This window comes from Gloeophyllum trabeum (genome assembly GCF_000344685.1).
Source record: "Gloeophyllum trabeum ATCC 11539 unplaced genomic scaffold GLOTRscaffold_00001, whole genome shotgun sequence".
In the NCBI taxonomy this organism is placed as follows: domain Eukaryota; kingdom Fungi; phylum Basidiomycota; class Agaricomycetes; order Gloeophyllales; family Gloeophyllaceae; genus Gloeophyllum; species Gloeophyllum trabeum.
The window spans coordinates 63070-83226 of NW_006920410.1; the positions used below are offsets into that span (position 1 = coordinate 63070).

The 20157-nt window shown below is 53.2% G+C and overlaps 7 protein-coding genes across 7 annotated transcripts; 5 read left to right on the forward strand and 2 right to left on the reverse strand.

Annotated features, from left to right (window-relative positions):
- Nucleotides 1–4260: 4260 nt before the first annotated feature.
- Nucleotides 4261–5008, forward strand: GLOTRDRAFT_123716 (membrane-associated proteins in eicosanoid and glutathione metabolism; the record flags this gene model as incomplete). The annotated part of the gene is made up of 6 exons (XM_007862273.1): nucleotides 4261–4286; nucleotides 4338–4444; nucleotides 4506–4568; nucleotides 4621–4666; nucleotides 4728–4839; nucleotides 4907–5008. 6 exons carry the CDS (start codon nucleotides 4261–4263, stop codon nucleotides 5006–5008), a joined length of 456 nt encoding a protein of 151 aa, XP_007860464.1.
- A 558-nt stretch (nucleotides 5009–5566) lies between these two features.
- On the forward strand, nucleotides 5567–6127 carry GLOTRDRAFT_89612 (uncharacterized protein; the record flags this gene model as incomplete). Its single annotated transcript, XM_007862274.1, has 1 exon — nucleotides 5567–6127. One exon carries the CDS (start codon nucleotides 5567–5569, stop codon nucleotides 6125–6127), a length of 561 nt encoding a protein of 186 aa, XP_007860465.1.
- Nucleotides 6128–6514: 387 nt separating this feature from the next.
- GLOTRDRAFT_67237 (ion channel) lies at nucleotides 6515–7403 on the forward strand (the record flags this gene model as incomplete). The annotated part of the gene is made up of 5 exons (XM_007862275.1): nucleotides 6515–6614; nucleotides 6674–6719; nucleotides 6775–6972; nucleotides 7022–7166; nucleotides 7225–7403. The coding sequence occupies 5 exons, from the start codon at nucleotides 6515–6517 to the stop codon at nucleotides 7291–7293; spliced, it is 558 nt and encodes a 185-aa protein (XP_007860466.1). The 3' UTR covers nucleotides 7294–7403.
- A 1051-nt stretch (nucleotides 7404–8454) lies between these two features.
- On the forward strand, nucleotides 8455–10235 carry GLOTRDRAFT_123719 (uncharacterized protein; the record flags this gene model as incomplete). Its single annotated transcript, XM_007862276.1, has 3 exons — nucleotides 8455–8507; nucleotides 8566–8620; nucleotides 8685–10235. 3 exons carry the CDS (start codon nucleotides 8455–8457, stop codon nucleotides 10233–10235), a joined length of 1659 nt encoding a protein of 552 aa, XP_007860467.1.
- Nucleotides 10236–10963: 728 nt separating this feature from the next.
- Nucleotides 10964–13590, forward strand: GLOTRDRAFT_118436 (ABC1-domain-containing protein). The gene is made up of 8 exons (XM_007862277.1): nucleotides 10964–11259; nucleotides 11496–11631; nucleotides 11697–12053; nucleotides 12103–12859; nucleotides 12917–12927; nucleotides 12988–13306; nucleotides 13357–13490; nucleotides 13559–13590. The coding sequence occupies exons 1-6, from the start codon at nucleotides 11056–11058 to the stop codon at nucleotides 13296–13298; spliced, it is 1776 nt and encodes a 591-aa protein (XP_007860468.1). The 5' UTR covers nucleotides 10964–11055; the 3' UTR covers nucleotides 13299–13306; nucleotides 13357–13490; nucleotides 13559–13590.
- A 458-nt stretch (nucleotides 13591–14048) lies between these two features.
- GLOTRDRAFT_89616 (uncharacterized protein) lies at nucleotides 14049–14945 on the reverse strand (the record flags this gene model as incomplete). The annotated part of the gene is made up of 1 exon (XM_007862278.1): nucleotides 14049–14945. The coding sequence occupies one exon, from the start codon at nucleotides 14943–14945 to the stop codon at nucleotides 14049–14051; it is 897 nt and encodes a 298-aa protein (XP_007860469.1).
- A 1616-nt stretch (nucleotides 14946–16561) lies between these two features.
- On the reverse strand, nucleotides 16562–18810 carry GLOTRDRAFT_29936 (cytochrome P450; the record flags this gene model as incomplete). Its single annotated transcript, XM_007861970.1, has 9 exons — nucleotides 16562–16714; nucleotides 16769–17062; nucleotides 17138–17320; nucleotides 17374–17384; nucleotides 17453–17492; nucleotides 17543–17601; nucleotides 17655–17983; nucleotides 18197–18310; nucleotides 18434–18810. 9 exons carry the CDS (start codon nucleotides 18808–18810, stop codon nucleotides 16562–16564), a joined length of 1560 nt encoding a protein of 519 aa, XP_007860161.1.
- Nucleotides 18811–20157: the final 1347 nt, after the last annotated feature.

The following is a 20157-nucleotide window of genomic DNA, read 5'->3' on the forward strand; positions in this document are numbered from 1 at the left end:
TTTTTATGCAGCCTGTGGAACGTAGGAGAGAGATGCCGGTTCATGTAGGGGGTTCTGCAAAAAGGCGTCACATGCGGTCACAGTGGGATCTCGCCGCGAGCGATGTCACGCTTTTGTCACGATATGGGCCCGGGAGATGTGCAAAATTGCCTCTCTATCTCGACACGCTCGTAATTTACTCTATCGGGCTGGTGTATTGTACTGTAGACGGCATATTCATGATATCCCAAGCCATTCCGCTGCAGTCCGTTGAGAGCATCACGAGAGATCTAGCGGACACTGTTTCTTTCCCATGGCCTACAGGACCCGTTTTCTCTCCCTCTCTTCAACCACAGCAGATATTCCCATTCTGACTTGGCAGAGGGTCTATTCTAGTGTATATATACCTTCCTGAGCTTACCCAACATTTTTTGGTTGAGTGTGGAATGAGATATAAGGGGGTGAGGGGGTTCTGCAAATTTTGCAGAACCCCCTCAATGATAGTACAGGATGATTCGTGCCGTGGAAGACGTCTTCGAAATGGCCTCGACTGCTCTGTCCAACCCTCGTGCCGGCCCTTGGCTTCCGTGCACTGCACCTGTGGCTTCATTCAGGGCGGCCGCATGGAGACGACTCGCTCAATTTCCCTTCCCGCGCCGCTGCCATGAGATATACCACTACCGTCCAGTTCGACGACATCGATGACTACGTCGCATTCCACAGAGATCGTGGCCTGACGATCGCAGGGTCTTCCACGGCCTTCTCAGAAGCTAGTTCTTCAGCAGTCTCGGCCGGGTGCTTGGAAGCCTCATTAAATCTGTCGGGATCAGGTTAGAGCGGCTACTCGATACCATAGGACAGCGTGTGCGTCTCGGCGCAAACGTCGTTGTCAAAAGAATGCTGCTAGATGCCGCCCCAGAGTACCACTGTTCAGCCCACCTTGGAGATGCTGCCAACCTGGACCTGACTTACCTCCGTGATCCGGCCGCCCCTACGGTAGAGCAGTTTATAGATCAGATATACAAGATACAGTGCATTGCCTGCCGGGAACGCTATCTCCATTTACTAGCCCAGAACACGAAAGGCTGTAAACGATTGGTACGGTTCTTACGGTGAGCAATGTATCTTATCATGATGCTGAATTCCAGTTGAAGACCGTCCTCAGAGGACGAAATGTTTTTTCCCAATACGCCGCCCTCAATCACATCAACTCGCTGCTGCACCTCAATGAGATGTTCGTTGACGTGTTCATGAATATGCACATCGCGGGGATCCTCCAAGCACTCTTACTCGACGTCTGCGCGGTACAGCGACAGCGACTTCCTCCTGCCTGCATCGCGCAGGGCACTTTTCTTTTTCGGCGACATGGAGGTGTCTAAAATTGTGGAGGAACTCAGATCAGTGGTGGGTTCCTCACGCTCCGTGGTAGAGACCAGGGAAATGGAGGAAAAGCTTGGACGTGAGCTCTTGGAGTTGACATTGTGAGAACACTGTTTCTCCCTGTATCTATGATTTGTGACCGGCGGACTTCAGGCGTCCCGACTGCAGGCTCCTTGCAGCCTCTTCAATCAATACGGCAGGCGAAGCGGTACAAAGGTCTCTCATGAGATCTTCCTCTGCTCTCCCACTGCTTCGCTCCTGGTGGGACGCCATGGGCTCGGGCGATGCGCTCGAGAGCGGGATTTTCACACAGATCTTCCACGACTTCTGTTTCTACCACTTCGGCAAAATCAATAGGTCCTATGCTGATACGCAGACGGCTCGTTGGGTATGGTCGTATTTGATACTCCCCGTCGTTGATGTTGCGAGACCGCGCAATAAGAACTGGTAGGGTATCCTTAACTTCCGGACCGACGGCAATGACTGACTCTTGGTTCCTCAGGCTCCACTTCTTCCGTGCATTCGAGACGGTGTACATGCACGTATTCGCTCAAGACGTACATTGGTCTTTGATGGGTGCCAGTTCTCGTGCAAAGACCAAGGCCACAACGAGAGGCCTAGTGGGTATTCTGCGCGATGATCCTCCCATAGAAACGGCTACGAAAGAACTTATCCGGAGGAATGAAGAGACCGTTGCTCATGGTGATATTCCGGTCCAGATCTACGCCCTCACCGAACATTTTCTGCGGAGACTTCTTAACCCATATCCTGCTTGGTTCAAAAAGGTACACTCTCGCATGCTAACCGAACATAAATGGACAAACTTGGAGTGGAAATCCATATGCGGTGATCTGATGGACATGCTTCGGCTGTGAGTACACTTCTACAAGGTATTTGGATCGCTCACACAAGTCGCATAGGGCAAGAAGACATGAGGAAGACTTTGAGACGATCGCGAGATATGTTCAGGAACATCCCGACTTATGTGATATTTTGCGCATAGCCGTAACTCAGCGGAAGGCGCAGCCTCTCATGGTGATCGAGGAAGAGAATATCCTCTGTCTCGAGGATAAGCTACGAGAGGCAGAACAATTGCAAGAGTTGATCATGTGGCCTTCAATCGTGGTGGACAGGCAGTGCGTGCCCTTTGAAGATGTGACCGTACTCAGTACATCCGATGGCTCGGAGTCCAGGTGTATTGACGTGATTGGGCATTTGATACGTAGTCCAGAGTGCCGCTTCATGGTGAGAATCATATTACTGGAGTACGTTACGGATCTCATGTTTTCTCTTTTGCAGCAATTCGCCGGAATAATTGATGATACATACACAACCCCTACGCCGGTCCCGACCAGCTCTCGTGACTTACCTTTGACCGGATTTGATCTCACGAGACCTACCGAGCAAGAAATGATCGACACGCTGAGGGCTCTCGCTGCATCGTATGATGTAGAATTGGTCTATGACGCAGGCTCCCTTTTCTGGCTGCATGTTCTAGATTGGGATCTCGTCAGCGATGCGGGAGGACCTTATGGCCTTGTTCACTTGCACCAAGAGGCGAACGCTTGCATTGGCAGGCGTGGCGACGAGTTCTTTGTAGTTCCGAGCATGCAGCCGCGGCACTTGCCTGCCGCAAGCGGTGCTGGGTTCCACCTACTTGTGGCACAACTACGCCGTCCCGAGCCTCGGGTGTACTGGAAATATGAGTGAGTCATGTGTCTTGATGTTAGATACATATTTATGTATCCCGCGCAGGATCGATGGAATGGAGTACAGAAAAAAGGCGTTGAGGAAGGAATGTTATGCAAGCCCAGACCCAGCGAAGTTGCCCCCTCGAAAGATTTGGACAGTTAATCGCCATAGGGTTTTGTCAGTTGTCCGTTTAGATCATTGATTGTTCGCGGGCATCCTGTGTGACGCCCGGATAATGCGGTTGCGAGGAAGAGGCGGTGATAAATTGGCAAAGACGACAAGGTTGTCGAACACCTCGGGCGAGAAGACGAATGACAGGGCTATATGGAGATAGAATGGAATGCAGGACCGCCAGGTAATATACGCGACACTTATTATAAGGTTTGTTTGTGCCATACGGTATGCGGCGCTTGTAAAGGTGTGCCCCTCGTGTAGAATCGAATATTATACTTGTACCCAGGACTTGCGTACGACGCTCGGGATTGATGGACTGCATCTTATACTGGACTGAGCAAGTGTGATAGGCTCGTGCTCGTCACAATAAGGAAGTACACTATGTTCTTGCATCCGGATACATTTGCAGTGGTTTCGACTTGGAATCAGACCTATCCGTGGCGTTATCGACTCTTTTTTCCCCGTCTCCCACCAATGAGATAACTGACGAACGTGGCGGGGATTTCACGATGATCCATGCTGTGGGATATATAGCAGCTTAACTATGCTTATAACGAGAGCGCGCTATTTTTGTGCCACTTAATGAGTAGGTAAATGATTATCAAGTCGGGTTACGAAATTGTGGCTGGCTTGTGGCAAAGAAGATGGGTCTACACCCACGTGCAAAGCACCGCCACCACCGTCGACCCATCTCGCATTCGAGTCCGGGTTTCCGATTGGGGTAACAAAAGCCTATGATGCGCACGAGGGGAATGACATTGTATCTTAGCGTCTTTCAATTCCGACCGTGCACTGTCTTCCCCCTCGCTCCAGTTGCCGTGTCAGTCGGCTCTGATGGCACAACGTGATGAGTGTCGACTCTGTCGAGCGGTCGAATCAGGTGCGCTGCGCGTTGATGAGGCGTCGCTCGTTACACGACGATGACGCGTCGCTCGTTACACTCACGGCCGCGTCAACATCCACGCCTCCAAGAGACTTCCCTCAACGTCGACATCCTCGACGCTACATTGTGTTGTACTTGGTGCGAAAACAAACATGGCTAGCATCGTGCTTCCGAAGGGGTGAGCACTGGCCCCGCAACGCGTGCCAGTTGACACTGACGGTACACATAGATTCACCTATGTGATCGCCTCGGCTTTCAGCCCCGTCTGGGTGCTGATCTGGCAAAGCACCAAGGTTGCGCAGGCACGCAGTGCCGCGGGTATCAAGTATCCCCAGCGTACGTCCCTCCAATACACATTCTCGCTCGTAAGGATTGACGGGCGCATGGTGATGGGCAGTGCACGCGGAAAAGGCGGAGGCAGAGGCGGCCAGAAATGCACATGTGTTCAATTGTGTACAGCGTACGACTCGATGTTCTCTCTTCATGCGATCAGCTTCTGAGGTATTGACCAGGCGCACACCAAAACACCCTCGAGAGCCTGCCCATAGCAGTCATCGGGTGTGTCTCGCCGCACTCTCCTCCCCCTTTATTCTGTTCTAACATCACGCCGCGCATACAGCACCCTCGTCACCGGTCTTCGGTTCCCCATCCTCGCCGCCTCTCTCGTGGGCACCTGGACGCTCGCGCGCGTCTTGTACACGCGTGGGTACGCGACGGGCGATCCTGACGAGGTTCGTCTCTCGCCACGTTTTACGAACAGAGGGGGGAGAGAAGCTGATGGTGTATTGTATTGCTCAGCGTACGTACCCCGGAGGCGCGCTCACGGCGGTCGTGCAGTTCGCGTTGGCTCTCGCGGGGACGTGGACCGTTGGAGAGTTCGTGTGGGCGGAGCTGCAGTGATTGATATGTACGTGCAAGCGCGAGAATGGAGAGAGGGGGCACAGACCTAGTACGTCAAAATGTATGATACTCTACGATCCTAACCCTTGATTACGAGGAATAGGATGTCAGGTACCCTGCATGAATAATCCGGTCTGCTGCGGTGCTTGGAAAATGCTCAGAAGAAAAGCGGTCGCGTGGCTTTGCAGCTTATGGATCCCGAAGAGCTGTGGCCTGGATAGTCGTCGAATAGGGATGGGATATGGGTCTTAACTTGGGAATGTGGCGGGTGGCGGCTGATAAGGGACTAAGTGGCTCGCCACAACGCTTGGACTTGGGCTTGGCAACCGATGGAGGTGCCACAATTGCCACACGGCGTCCTCGTATATAAGCCTATGGACTCTTTGATCATCAGTGAGTACATAAACTCATCCACATCCCGCAGTACACCAGCTCGTTATTGCTCACTGCCGTGTTGTTAGCACAAGGTCCGCCGCATGGTCTGCCTTCATACCCCTCCGTCATTAGCTAACGAAGATCATCGCTCCAGCTCCATCAGCCCTTACTTCTATTCGCAGCATGAGCCACTACACCCCCGACCAACTCGAACTCGTCCTTACCAACATCGAGCGGGACACCGAGGACTGGGAGAAGACCGCCCCGCCGCTCCTCGACGAGGAAATCGCCGACCCCGCGTGGCCCGTCTCCGCCCAATCCACAGAGGTCGCAGCATCCATCTCCGCTCCGGGCGACCTCGAGCCCGAAGCCTTCGTCGCGACACACGCGGACGCGCGCGGGTGCCCGTTCGCCTTCGTCCGCGCGCTGCGGCTCTACATGCGCGTGGTCGCGCTCAAGGTCCCTCCCATGATCGGGGAGGAGAAGGAGAAGATGCTGGTTGCGCTGAGGAGGTACGAGAGGACGATGGAGCGTGTGGTGTGGCGCGCGATGCTGGAGCTGGAGGTGGTCGAGAGGTACCATGTGGCGTTTTGCCGGCGGCGGCTGGGGCTGGACGGGGAGGAGGAGGGGGAGGTACGGGAGTGGGGTGCGGTGGAGGGGCAGGGAGGAGAGGCGTGGAGGAAAATCGATAGGGAGCTGTTGTGGGAGAAGATACATGAGGTCGAGGCGAAGAGGAGCGCGTAGAAAACCTTGTATTCGTGCCATTTCGTGGCCAGGACACTTGAAGTTGTGTTGTTCGCTCTCGTACTTGTTGGCAGATTGACGTATCGGCTTATTTTCCGTAATTCATCGTTGTGGTCCTATAATGCGTTCCAATCAATATTGTTCCGTTTCGGCCGTCAGTGGCGGGGGAACGCTAGCGGCCACAAACAAGCGAAAACAAGAAGCATCACGGCAAACGCCGAGAGACGGCCCCTGTAAATTGTGGCTGTGGACCTTGCATTGCGTCATACCCGTTCGTCCCTGGCCATCATGTATATGGTGTCTGTCAATGAGGCTTGCTTGCATCCGTCCTCCTCCTATACTACGTTCTGCACTTGAACTTGATCACCCTCCTCGACGAAAGTCAATATGGCTGCTCAGCACCACTGGGACGACACGCGCGAGGCGCTGTTGCACGGCGAGCGGACGGTCGCGAAGCGCGTGCGGAGTGTGTGGAATGGGTTCACCGGTACGCTGTCGGTAGCTCGAGATTGGTGGGATGTGTCGCTTACGCCGACTGGTTTGTAGAGTTTGCGCTGAGGGATAATGTGCTCGAGGTTGCGGTTGGTTTGATGTAAGGCGACTACGCATGAAGAGACGCGAGGAAGTCAGTTCTGAGTACTTGATAGGATTGCGTCGGCGTTCACGACCGTCGTGAACTCCCTCGTCTCGGATATCCTCCTGCCTCCACTATCCCTTTTGCCGTTCATGGACCACAAGAACCTCCCCGAGAAGTTCGCCGTCCTCAAGCGCGGCCACAACGCGACCGCGCATTACAACACGCTGAAGCAGGCGGAGGACGACGGCGCGGTGACGCTTGCATACGGGTCTGTTTCGTCCGCTTTGATCTCTCGAGCGCGGGCTGATACGTCCTAGGTTGTTCCTCGAGCACGTCCTGAATTTTGTCGGGCTTGGGTTGGTGTTGTATGCGTTAGCAAATATATACGCCGTGGTGTCGAAGGACTCGATTATCAAGCATACAGTGAGGTGCATATATTGTAGGAAGGAGATCTCCCAGAAGGTGGGTGCCCATCGGTTCTCGGATGATGGAAAAGAGGGACTGAAATACGAATGTATAGGCCAAACGGTGCGCGTTCTGTACGGGGTGGCAAGATGGTAGGGAAGATAGGGAGACGAGCGCTCTGTGAGCAACGACCAGCAGTCGTTGCATGCCCATTGGGTCCTGCTTACGAATTTCACGACTGTTGCTGTATCGATATGCCGAATGTCTCAATTATTCATCCCTTCTTGTTTCCATGATGGAGTTTCTCAATTCGCATAAGCCCTCCTATACGACTCAGATGCGGTATAACGTTCTGACGCACCATTATGACCTGATGATCCACAGATTCTTGCTTCCAGCGCCTTCAATGTTTCCTCCGTACAAGATCGCAAGCCACAAACCGTTATTTCTCAGGGTTACGCTTCTCACCGGCGGTGCTGCTGGCTAAGGAAACGGATCGAGCGCGCATAACGGCTTATGTACGATAGGTGTGGACTTTTAGATCCCTTCAAGAAATTAAATTGAAGGGGAGAGAAAGAGACAGAGTAGGGAAAGACTCTCCATTCGGGCCCTGTGAGCTTCAGAAGCGGTATAATATCGATAGGGTATACTGATGCTATACTCAGGGATTTACAGTCGACTCTGTCTTAACCCATACCTGTGATAACCCATAACCTGTAATAACCCATAGGTTTTTGGCTTCCACCAACATGGTAGATAGTAAAAACCCATAAGTCTGCCGTATCCCATAACCCATAGCTTTTTGGAGGGTCATAACCCATAAAACAACCTATATTAGGAAGGTACAGGTCTCCTTCCCACGAGAATCTGGACCATCTGGACCCTTAATTTTTGGTTCTCGTGGTATTTCAGAAGATAACCCATACCAGACTCAAGATTCCGTATCTAAACGGTGTCATAAACGACGTCCGGCCTATACCGGATAGGCTGTCTGTCACGCGTACTAGGTAGTCACACAATGTCACACGTTCTGGTAACCCATAGTCTGCAGAAACCCATAACTTTTGGGTTCCACGACCCGTTATGGGTTAAGACAGAGTCGACTGTACCGCGACCCGAAATATCCCTCGAGGCTATATAGCTTCTTTGTTTCCACGCGCATGTCCTCTGGATCACATTCCTGGGTTCGACTTGAAACACATTGGTGACGCCGGCAGTAACTGTCCTTGCGCATACGTGGGAAGGTCACGTGCCAATGTCCTAAGTTCGCAGCCACAATTGAATTCCGCCACTGAACCTTTCTTTCCACCACGAGTTGGACGCCTCCTCATCAGTAGGATCCGCCATGTTGAAGTTGAAATTCAAGAAAGTCGACGACCTCTGGACCGTAATTCCATCGTAGGCCTCACCTTGCAACTTCTACTGCTCCTAGTGACTCTATCGGGCCTTTCCACAGTGGTACGAAGAGTCTGACGAAGCATTCATCCTCCCAATCTAGAGATGCTTTTAATGTACGATCTACCCATTCCCCCATACACATCGCGACTGACCCTTTGGCTTGCCCTATCGTCTCAGCACAACTCTGTGTGTCCACCGAACCAACTGCCGCCAGAGATACTGGGAAACATATTTCAGCTTGCTCTCGGAAACGACTATAGCGACAGCGTGATTTCCATTACGCATGTGTGCCGCTATTGGCGTGATGTGGCTTTGGGTGATCCGAGTCTGTGGCGCAAACCCGCGAGTTCCTGTCCCGAGCTCGTGACGCTGATAACGCAGCGCAGCAAGAACTTAGGTCTTGATCTAGTCATCAACACGGTTCTTAGGGATGGCATTCGGTCACGGGACTACTTCCCCACCAGCTACAATTACGAACATGCTATGGAGTGCAAGCTGGCTTATGTCGCACATGCCGCTTCCCTCACCCTTGTTGTTCACGACAAGATGGACGGATTCCCTTCATACGTGATGCAAAATCTCCGGACTAAAGCCCCACTTCTAGAGTCTCTGACCATTGGCACTATGGAGGTCAAGGTACCTTTGAACTTGACCTCCCTACAGAGTTACTTCCCAAGGCTCAGTCGCCTGACAATCAGTAGGCTCGTCTTCTCGCGCACTTCTGGGATGTTCGGAAGCCTCACGTGCCTAGATGTGTGTTCAAATGACGGCCGGAAGGTTATGGATGCTCTGCAGGGCGCTCCTCTACTTAAGAAGCTCATCCTGCGTAGCTCGATGTCATCACCGTGCAAGGCGGACAAGGACGCCGTCGCAAGGCTTCCTCACCTGGAAGAATTTTGCATGAGAGGTCTCTCGCCCTCCATGTGCATAGATTTTCTATCCCATTTAATTGTCGGTCGACCAGTCAGCCTGATCCTGCGGTGCGACCACGACAACACCGAGCCTGCGCAGATGTCATCGGCCGCTGAGGTGGCCTGGCGGTTCCTCACGGCCAACCATCGCACCGTCTATCGCTTTGCCGAAGTCCATGCCGGTGATGACATAGTCTGCATACTCCGGCCTCTTCCCCCTGCACCTGGTGTTACACATAACCCGGCTACAACCCACTTCCGTATAGATCTGGACCAAGGAAGGGCCTACCTTCAGGAGTGGCACCATTACCTGCCCCTGGGAGACGTGGAAGTTTTGCGCGTCCACGAACATATGTTGGCGCGCCGCGATCTTCCTGATTGTTGGGAAACAACCGGACTTGCGAATAAGTTCAAGTACATGAACCAAGTTGAATGCCTGGAAATCACCGACAACGTCGCTCAGCACCTCATCCCGCATCTCGCAACGAAAGCACGACCGAGCGACCCAGGCCACCCCGCGTTGTTTCCTCGTTTGCAGCGTATCCACTTATACATGGAAGAAACGCGCCGGATCCTGTATTGCGAGGAGGAAGGTGTAGTGGATATCTATGAAGGTGTCTTCGACGTTATGGAGAGCTACGTGAATGAACGCCAGCGGGAGGGGGACGAGATCGCGGAGCTGTGGATACACGCCCTGCCCGTCACATTGCAGAGTGACGCGCTGGACGCGAGATTCAGGGGTCTCGTCCGCCAGCTACGCTTTTCTCATTCTCGCATGGAAACCTCTTCGTGCCCCGATTTCAGCAGGGGGCAGTAATTATAATAATACGCGCGGCACCATTAAAACCATTCCTGGAAAGACGGTGTACGCTTTGCAAAGTGCACGGAAGTACGAGCGGACCATGGAGCGCGGGCGGGGCAGGTGGTCGAGCGGTATCATGGAGAGTTTTGTCCGAGATGGATGGGGATGAATCGTATGAAAGACTGGATTAAAAAGTGGGAGGAGCATACGCCTCGGATATAGCTGAGGCGTAAGAACCTCGATAGGGAGCTGCTGTGGAAGAAGCAACGTGAGGTCGAGGCGAGAAGGAGCGCTTAGATACTGCTGCACTCTCAGTTATGAGTATGCACGATATGACAGTCATGAGCTGTCACTATCTTTGTTTCATCTGTATGTTTAATGCACCCTCATATTCTAGTTTGTATATCTTCCGGCTTCCGAGAGCGTCCAAATGCATTCATTAGTCGTAGCATCATGCATAAGATTATAATGCCCACAACCCCGTCACCCATCTCTACTACGTGACATTACACGAACCTGGGAGAACAAATCCTATCCAGTCGAATGGCGCGCCAATCTCAAGGCCACACTACTATCAATCTAGTAACCCTTGCCCTTGCACGCCACTGCCATTTGTTTGTTCAAGCTGGCCATTGCACCGGTGGCGCCGGTGGCTGAGGAGATACCTCGGCAAAGTCCGTTTCGATCGGCACATTCATCCTGCGCGTCACGTCCGGCACGCTGCCAGTGAGATCCCCCGCAAACTGCACCATGGACTTGCCTGTCCTTGCGTTCCACCCCCACTCTGTCCCTCGTTCTACGCGTTCATATATGCGTCTAGCTTTATAGTTATATAATGCTTCGCTCTGCTGTGTGCCGGACGTTTCGGAAGGTCTCTGCTCGTGCGTACTCGAGCGCGTCGGGAGCGAAATCGAGCTCGCGAGGGCTGAAGGTTTTGAGAAGGACGGGATACGTGGCTGCTGCCCTTGGAGGCGTAGCGCTATGGGATAATACCCAGAACGCGTCGGCGCTCACGAGAACCTGCAGGACTCTGTGGACAGTGAGTTTTCTGGTCGTGTCCTAGAATTGTTGCGGGAATATGCCTTTCGAACCTGAATTCCGGAATGTGGCCGCTGGAAAGCACGTATGAGCTACTGCGAACGGGAATATTTCTGTGCCGTCGATTCACAGCGACTCATACGTTCTACAGAAGGTCTGCTAGGCGTGTTCGGCGCCGAGTCATACCGGACACCAGTGTCGTTGGGAAGAGTGCGGTGGTACTAACGTGAAATTCAGTGTAGCATGATTGCCTTCGACTACAAGTGGAACTTCAATCCTGAGCACGGAAGCGAGATACCCCAGATCCACCAGCGCACAGCTGAACGATTATATAACCTGATCACAGCTAATGGCGGCCTATACATTAAAATCGGTGCGTGGACGGTTCTTTACGATATGGTACCGTTTGAAGCTGAGTGTCTCACATTCGTTGAGTAGGCCAAGCGATAGGCGCGAACGCGGCTGTCCTCCCTCCTGCGATGCAGGAGATGTTCACTAGACTCTTCGACGATGCCCCGCAAATACCCTTTTCCGCCGTCCAGTCCGTCATTGAGTCACAGTTCCGCCACCCACTATCTGGTCCAGACGGCATCTTTGCAGAGTTTGAAGAGCAGGCTATTGCCAGCGCGAGTGTTGCGCAGGTCCACCGTGCGCGACTAAAGAGCGGGGAGCTGGTCGCCGTGAAGGTGCAGAAACCGCACGTCCGTAGACAGTCGGAGTGGGATCTGGGTGCGTATGCGGTGGTTATTTGGCTGTACGAGAAGACGTTCGATCTGCCCGTCTACTTCACCGTTGGTACGTTCCGAAGCCCTTTCTTTGTCTGCTCCTGTCTCACTCAGCACAGACTTCATATGTGACCATCTCCGCGAGGAGCTCGACTTCGAGCGCGAGGCGACGAATGCCATCCGTACAGCAGGGTTCATCGCATCAGAGCCGCGACTGCGAGACCGCGTCTATGTCCCGAAAGTCTACCCCGAATACTCGAACAAGATGGTCATGACCGCCGAATGGATCGAGGGTGTCCGCCTGAGCGACAAGCCCGCCGTGCGGCGGCTGATGGGCGAAGCCCTGCCGTCAGACCTGGAGAAACTCGCGCAGCGCACGTACCGCCCCTCGTCCATCGACCCCGATCTACGGCTCGACGGCGGCGTGAAGGCGATCATGCAGGCGATGGTCGAGCTGTTCAGCGCGCAGATCTTCCGGTGGGGCTGGCTGCACTGCGACCCGCATCCGGGGAACTTTATCGTGCGGCCGGACCCCGCGCACCCGCGGCGCGCGCAGCTCGTGCTGCTCGACCACGGGCTGTACGTGCGCCTCGCGCCCGAGTTCCAGCGGCAGTACGCGGCGCTGTGGAAGAGCCTGCTCACGCAGGACCTGGAGGCGGTGAAGGAGATCGCGCGGGGGTGGGGGATCGGCAGCCCGGATTTGTTCGCGAGCGCGACGCTCATGCGCCCCACCGGGTTTGACCCGCAGAAGTTGAAGGAGATGGAGGAGATGAGCGAGTATGAGCGCAGTCAGATTATGACGCAGAAGCTGAGGGAGTTTTTGGAGGATACGGATAAGATGCCGAAGGAGCTTATATTTATCGGGAGGAATATAAGGTACGTTGGGATTCCCGGAGCCCTGTTTTTTACGCGAGCTGACAGAATTTCCTACAGGCTTGTACAGGGTTCGTACAGGATCTTACACTGCATGGTAGACATGACGCGTTGCTGACTTCAGTACACAGGTAATAACCAGTCCTTCGGTTCGCCAGTCAACAGACTCAAGATAATTGCGTCGTGGGCCTCGGACTCGCTCACGAAGGCGCCAAACCTGACCCCGACGCAGCGGATCAAGGAGCACGTCCTCAACGGGCTGTTCAAGCTCGCGATGCTCTCGCTCGATGTCGCCTTTTGGATACGGCGCATCCAGCAGCTCGTCAGCGGTGTCTTAGGTATCAAGAGCTTTGGCTTCGAAGATGATTTGGAGAGGTTTATGCGGGCGTTTGCGAAGAGCAATTTGGGGATGGATATGGCTGCCGCTTCTTTTCAGGGATAGATTACGGTGTGAGTACGCTGTCTGTGCTCGAGACTGAGATGGCTTAATATGTCGAAAGAACGTTCTAGATTACGCGTACTACTTTGAACAGCATTAATATTGTCAGGGTAAAAGGAGTAATATGTTGATGATGACGCTACTGTTCCAGACGGCAGTCTAGACTTCAGACATCTCATCTGCACCGGGCGTACGGTGTGTACTTAATCTGGTTTAATTTTTTAGGCGGACGGTTGAAATCCCAGTCACCCTGTTCACCTTAGGCGTATCCTCAATAGTAAATGCATGAACTCTCGAAGGATAGTCCTCTTCCTCTCCTCGACCGTAGTGTCGATGTTATTGGAAGGAACGGCGCCGCCCTTTTCTATCGACCACACCACAACCGCTATCCAAAGTAAATAAGTGCCCTTTTGAGCTGGAGATTTGTGGAGAATCCTCAGAGCGGCCGCCAAGGTGAAAGAGAGTATCGCATGTTGTTTCATATTTCAGAAAGGAGTCTCCTATCGCCGCTGGGGCGTTCAGCGGAACCCTCGCGCATACGAAGACAGACCAGACCCCGCACCTCTTGGAGCGCTCTGTTATGGCTCCATATTTATCGTTCTGACAGTGATGAACATCGTGGAATTCATCTGACATACGTCTAACAGGCTCAGTCTGAGATACAGGTGACAAGGTGTCTGAAACAAACTTTATGTATGACTCTACTCGGAGAGCAAGGGAAGAGAGCGGACCAGCAGAATAGCAATAAGAAGATTACAAGCTAAGGCACCTTTTACCCGCGCACAATGCGGCCACCTTACGCGCCGTCCACAACAATTTCCCATCGAACTTGGCCCAACCGTCAAAGACGCCGCGGCGCATCTCCTCGCTTCTGGCCTCGAAGAAAGCCATATGGTACTCCAGCACCACATCCCACTCGCCCGGATGCGTCCACACGAGGTCTCTCAAATTCCTGATATACCTTTTTCCCAACGAGATGACGCGCGGCTCGCGCATCGCCAGCAGGGAGAAGTACGACATCAGCGGGAGGTAGACCGTCTCAGGCGTCGGGTACTCCTCCAGCCAATTCGGCGTCGGGCGCCTCTGCCAGTCGCGCATGACGCGGTAGCGCACCTCGCCGCGGCGCACGGGGTCGGGATCGAGCTTGAACAGCTCCCATGGCCGGAAGGTGAATTGGACGACAGAGGCCGCTTCTTCGTCGGTGATGGCAAGCTGATCGGTGTGGCCGCCGCGCCACCAGCGGCCGTGGGGGTTGTTCAGGAGTGAATTGACGATGAGTCTCGACTCTTCAAGGTATCTTTTCTCGAGGACCTCCCGTTTTGTTATTATCGCGGCTTCTTGGGGGACCTGGACAGGGTCGCTTTGAGTGTTCAGACGTAAGTGATCGAGTGGTCCCGGAGGGCGAGATAGGCCGCGGGGCTCGTGCGTCGAGTATGGTGGTTCGTTCTTCGACGTATTGCGGTTCGCCACGTATGGCGGTGTCGGTACGTATGCACCTAGTCGCCAGGCCCTGGGCTGGTAACCGTTCTGCGGTTCGGGTGATAGTTCGCGAATGATTGGTGCCAACAGAGCCGCGAGAGCCTCCAGATCCTCTTGAGAGAACCGAGACGTAGCATTGGCGATTCTTGTCCGTGTATTCGAGGAATGCATTATGGCCATGTAATCTTGCAGGATGGTTTGGATCGTATGAGGTTCGAGAGAGAGGTTGGAACGGCTGAAATCACCGGTATATAGTGCGCTATTATGGTAGAGCTGCTCGGGGTGGTAAATTCAGTCCATGCGCTAGAGTTTAAATATTGCCCGTCAAAGCGTGGTGTGGCGTGTGGCATCGGCAAAGCGTTTGGCGTGGTCCAAGCGGCGGCGCAATACACCAAGAAAGGACAGACACGTGCTTCTTGCACTTGTTCGTCCGGCTTCAGAGGAAGTTCATTATTAAGAGATCCTTAAGGACTCCTATGTAGCGGCTGTCTATTGTGTCGGGCATGTCACAGTCAGTTATAACTTATAACTGATAGTGACAAGCCCGACATAGGTTACACCGCGAGTGGCGATGGAGCTAGTTCTGCTGCCCTTATGACTGCAACATCTTTCATGGTGTTGAAGTGGCATTGACCTAGGGGGTCGGGGCAGGCCGGTGACCTCAGAAATGTCGCACCCGTTCAATTCCGATATGTTGAACAAGGACCCCGGCATACTGGTATATATGTCCGTTCCTGAGGGCGGACATAACAGCCGTTTGCAGATCGTTAGGCCATCACTTCAGAAAGTCACATATAGTCGGAGTTTGTCGGACATGGTGCCAGGGACGTCCCAGGAATTAAAAGGAGTCCAAATGGTCTGATGTTGGGGCCTTGAATTCCCCTCTCCGACATGGTCCGACTGTAAATAATTTTCAAGAAATGGGCCCATCGAACTGCAAACGGCTGAAATGCCCAATTTTGAGGCCCTATGTCGGATCAATAGGCGGACGTAAAGCCCAAAATTTAGTCCGGTGAGACCGCGGACAGGAAGCCCTTGCCCGCCTGGCGGACGCATCGAGTTGAGTCGGAGGCATCCAAGAGGCGTCAACGCGGCACACTAGGCCACCCATTAGTTGGGTGGCCTCTTATGCTACTCAGTCGACTGCCAGCCCATTTCATGTACATCCTCCGAGTCAGCAATATTAATGTGTAATCAAATGCAAGCTTTAGGAAGACTGAGGTCAGGTACCCCGGAGGGATCACGTCGCGGTCTCGTTGCAGCGTGTGACGAGTGCCGGTTTCGATGTCCGATCGTTTGGCGGACATACCGGTGGGTATCCGAGCATAGACCACCTAGGCGGGCATACGGGGCCCAATTTGGGCTGACCAGATCCTTTATGCGGACACATCCAGTCCAAATGTATGCGGACATACAGGCCCAAAATCGGCCATTTAGGATCGGACATCAGTATCCATATGCCGGGGTCCTGTTGAACACCCAGTACTGCACATGCAGTCCCCGCCCTCATCCCGACAGAGCTGATGATTAAACTAGTTTTAGTACTATATGTGTGTTTGGCCGTCACCAGCTTGGAAGCCGTGCACCTTCCTGCGCATCCGAGATTGTAGGATCGTGCTGTATAAATATCATGTTTATACAGTGGATGCAACGAGTACATGTGGACTCCTGCGTGTAAGACTAAGGAGAGACCTATGATCCCGTCAACTAATCAAGTAATTACCGCCTTATTCATGTAGGAGTTGCCGACAGTGATAGTACAACTTCGACCTTTACCACTACACGATCTAACCGACTCTACGGACCCGGAGCGGCATTTTGCAGCCAACTTCCCCTGTAATCGTGGGACGCGGCAAAATGGATGTCTTACTCTCTATTCTGGTTCCAGGCCCGTCCCGTAATTGGAACGTATAGCTCCGCACCAACACGGACAACACGGCCTATCGGCGGGCATCAGTCCAGCAGTTACACGCGAACTGGGCGTGCCTCCGTACCTTAATCTCAGCTAAGGCGAAACCTCTTCCAATGCATTTCCTTGGCCCATCGATAAATGTCAGTAGGTGCCGATGTCCTTGGACTTCCTTAGCTTTTTTCGGTATGCAAGCTTCGTCCAACCATCGCTCTGGTGCGAATTCTTTGGCATCCGAACCCCAGATAGCGTCCGAGCGATTCATGCAAGCAATTGGGATAGTGACTTGAGTGCCCTTGGCTACAACGATGCGGTCAACAACGTTCCCTGAAGCCGTCGTGATAGGAGTGCTGAGAGGAATAACATCGTCTTCAACGGCCTGAAAGGTGTGAAATCGGCGTCAGAAACAGTGGAGGTCAAAGTCCTTGCGGCCCGAGACGAATGTCATGCGTACCACACGCCACGTCTCGTCTAGAGGCGGGTGAAGCCTTAGGATCTCGTGGACTACGGCATCGAGATATGGCATATTGTTCGTCAGCTGGTCCCAGGTCGGGTCCGAGGTGGGGAAGCTGGTTAAGAGTTCTTCCCTCAACCTAGCCTGCTTGTCTGGGTGTCTTGACAGCTCAATCAGTGACCACTTGGATCACTGTCAGTGACGGCTTAAGAGAACGAGAGAAGTCCCTCTCGTACAGTGAGAGTAGCTGTGTGACAGAATACAGCCCCGCGTGAGTATACTGGGCAGCGAAGTGGAGGGCTGGAAGGTACAGACTAGAGGTCGACTCGTAACCACCAAGGAGCAGTGCCTTCATCTGCAAAAGGCTTAGTATACGAAGGGAACGATCGGAAATGAGGGGTATACCTGAGATATTACTTCTTCCTGCGAGTATCCGGCACTCGAGGCAGCGTCGCCAGCTCTCACTGATTAGTCAAAATCAGACATAAATATGCATGCGGTGTGCGTCTCAACTCACTGAGAAGACCGATGACGGAATTATCCTCAGGCTTGGCGTTCCCGTCACTAGCCTTCCTGGCCCTCTCCATCATCTCATGCGAAATGTCGGCCATGCTCTCGTTCAAGCTTTGTACCAGTTTACCTCGCGCAGTGGGTACCCGGCGTAAAACCGGGAATATTGGTTCTAGGAGAAAACAAATCATCGCGAAAAAGGAAGGTCGTACGATGCTGAAGGCATCGATGATCTCAGCTATGGTAAGATGGTTCCCATAGAGCGTGCCGAAGTCGTGCGAGAATCCAGCTATCCCGATACTGTCCAGTCTAATGAGAATACGAGTCAATATATAACTTCATTGGGAATCCGTTACAGTTGGACTTACGAGACGCGGTTCGTCCTAAGAGACTGCCTGTTCAGTGGTCGCTGGATACAAGAGGGGCGGTAGTGCTTACCAGTCTTGCACATCGATCACAAGCTCTGCAGACCCACTATCTTCAAACAAAGCATCCCAAGCGGTCTTAACCTAGGATGCCGCGGTACACGTCCTGTTAATAGCGGTCCACTTGATTGTAGGACAGCGCACCTTATACCCCGAGTCGAAAAAGATGTGAGTCAAGTTGCGCAGTGCAGAATTACTGAAGGCAGGAGAGACAGTCCGGCGTTGCCTTCGGCAGGGGCTGAATATTAAACCGTGCTCACTTGATTGAGATAAAGCCTACCTCCTGTGGTCTTCGCCCTCAGCCCAGAGAAGTCCATGGCCAACCTTGTAGGTAGTCAGCGAGAGTCTGCGCCGCACGAACCAAGGACGATATCTCACAATCTTCTCCAGCGCAAGCCTGAGATACGTTGTCTTTTGATAAATAGTGGTCTCCTTGGAGTAGTAGTGGGACAGAGCTTTCGGATCGGCAAGCACTACTTCGCGAGAACCAAGGACGGAAGGCAGATGGAATACCGGTCCATACGCAATGACCCACTGTTCGAACATGTCGATGGTGTCGGATGAGAATGACATATATTTGCGGATACCCCATAGGAAGCTTTGACTAGGAGGACCTCTCAGAGGCGTGCTACGGCGCCGACGACGTAGCGCACGGAAAATTTGGTATAATAGCAACGCGACCACTGCACAAAGCAGCAAGCCTGCAGGGTTGAGGTCCTGGAAAGTAGCTTTCGCCATACTCTGCGGGAAAGACAGGACAGGTGGGGAACTAGAGGACTTCCGGGAACCGGTAGATTTATACGTCTTGGACACCGAGAGATTTCACATCGTGTATTAGCCTAGTACCATAGTTGCACGACAGTCACATGTAGCACAAACAACCCCTGGAGCACGGTTACCGAGAGCGGGGCGCTGCTATAGGACCCAGTAATTAATTACATGGACAAACAAAGAGGATGACGCACCTGGACCCGGCCAGGAGCAAAAATACAGCGTTGTATGACCAGCTTGCGACGTGATCCAGGGTCTGACTTTCGCCACTCAGGCACAGCTGCTCATCCAGCAGCACTGATCCCACTCCGTGCATCGTTGATCATCGCGGAGAAAGCAGGACTCGCACGAGAGCTAGCTTTAAAAATCTTTATTTCCTGTCTGTGAACGCTGCATCTTGCGCCCGAAGGAGTGATCTCTCATCTTAGCGAGCCACCGGGCGCCGCTTCGGACAGGATAAAAGAAGCATGTCTATAGACCGTGGAACGCCCGCTCGATAAATCCGCCAACTAGCGGGCGTGGCGCGCTCAGACATAACCTTCCGTGGCAAGAATGACGGCTCGCTGCACCGCAATCAACTGTCAACTATAACCATATCGTACCGCGGGAACAAGGGATGACAGAAAGTCGCAATGCCTGAGGTCTGAGGACTAGAGGCCTGCGCACGATCTTCGTAGAAGTCACGGTTGCCGTCGAGGTCATTGGCGTAATCCTCCAGAGCACGCTTGTACGTCATGCCAATCGGTAGGTAGGCATGCGCGATGAAAAAGCAATTGTCTTTAGAATCGCTAATAGGCAGCCATGGGAGCATAATCGTACCTAGGGTATGCCGGTGGCGTGTCGATGGAGTCGACATTCCGATCCCAGGCCGTCACCATGCTGCCATCGGAACCGAGAGTTACTATCTGACCTATCTTCTTATCTTCGGGTTGATCTTGAAACTGGAATGGGAGAGTTCCCTCGGGTCCGAGCATTCTCCAGAGCTGTTACCCGTGCTCCGGATAGAGTTTGCTAACTGCTTTGTAGAGTATACCATGTGTTGTTCTTGGCTGCGTAAATAGGCACGGTCGCTTCCCAAGGTTCGCGCGATTGCAGCATTTTCATGGAGTCGTGGGACCGCCGAGTAATCTTGATTTGCCGAATGGCTTTCGGCATCGTACAAACTAAGGGGCCGGGATAGGACAAGGGTGCAATGTCAGTAAGCACGAACTGAATATAGACTTCACCGCTCATCTCCTAGCGGTCTTTGTGCGATGTTCCCCTTGCTCTAAGCACGAAACTCTGTCAGGACCCTACACCTCAGTCACAAGACGC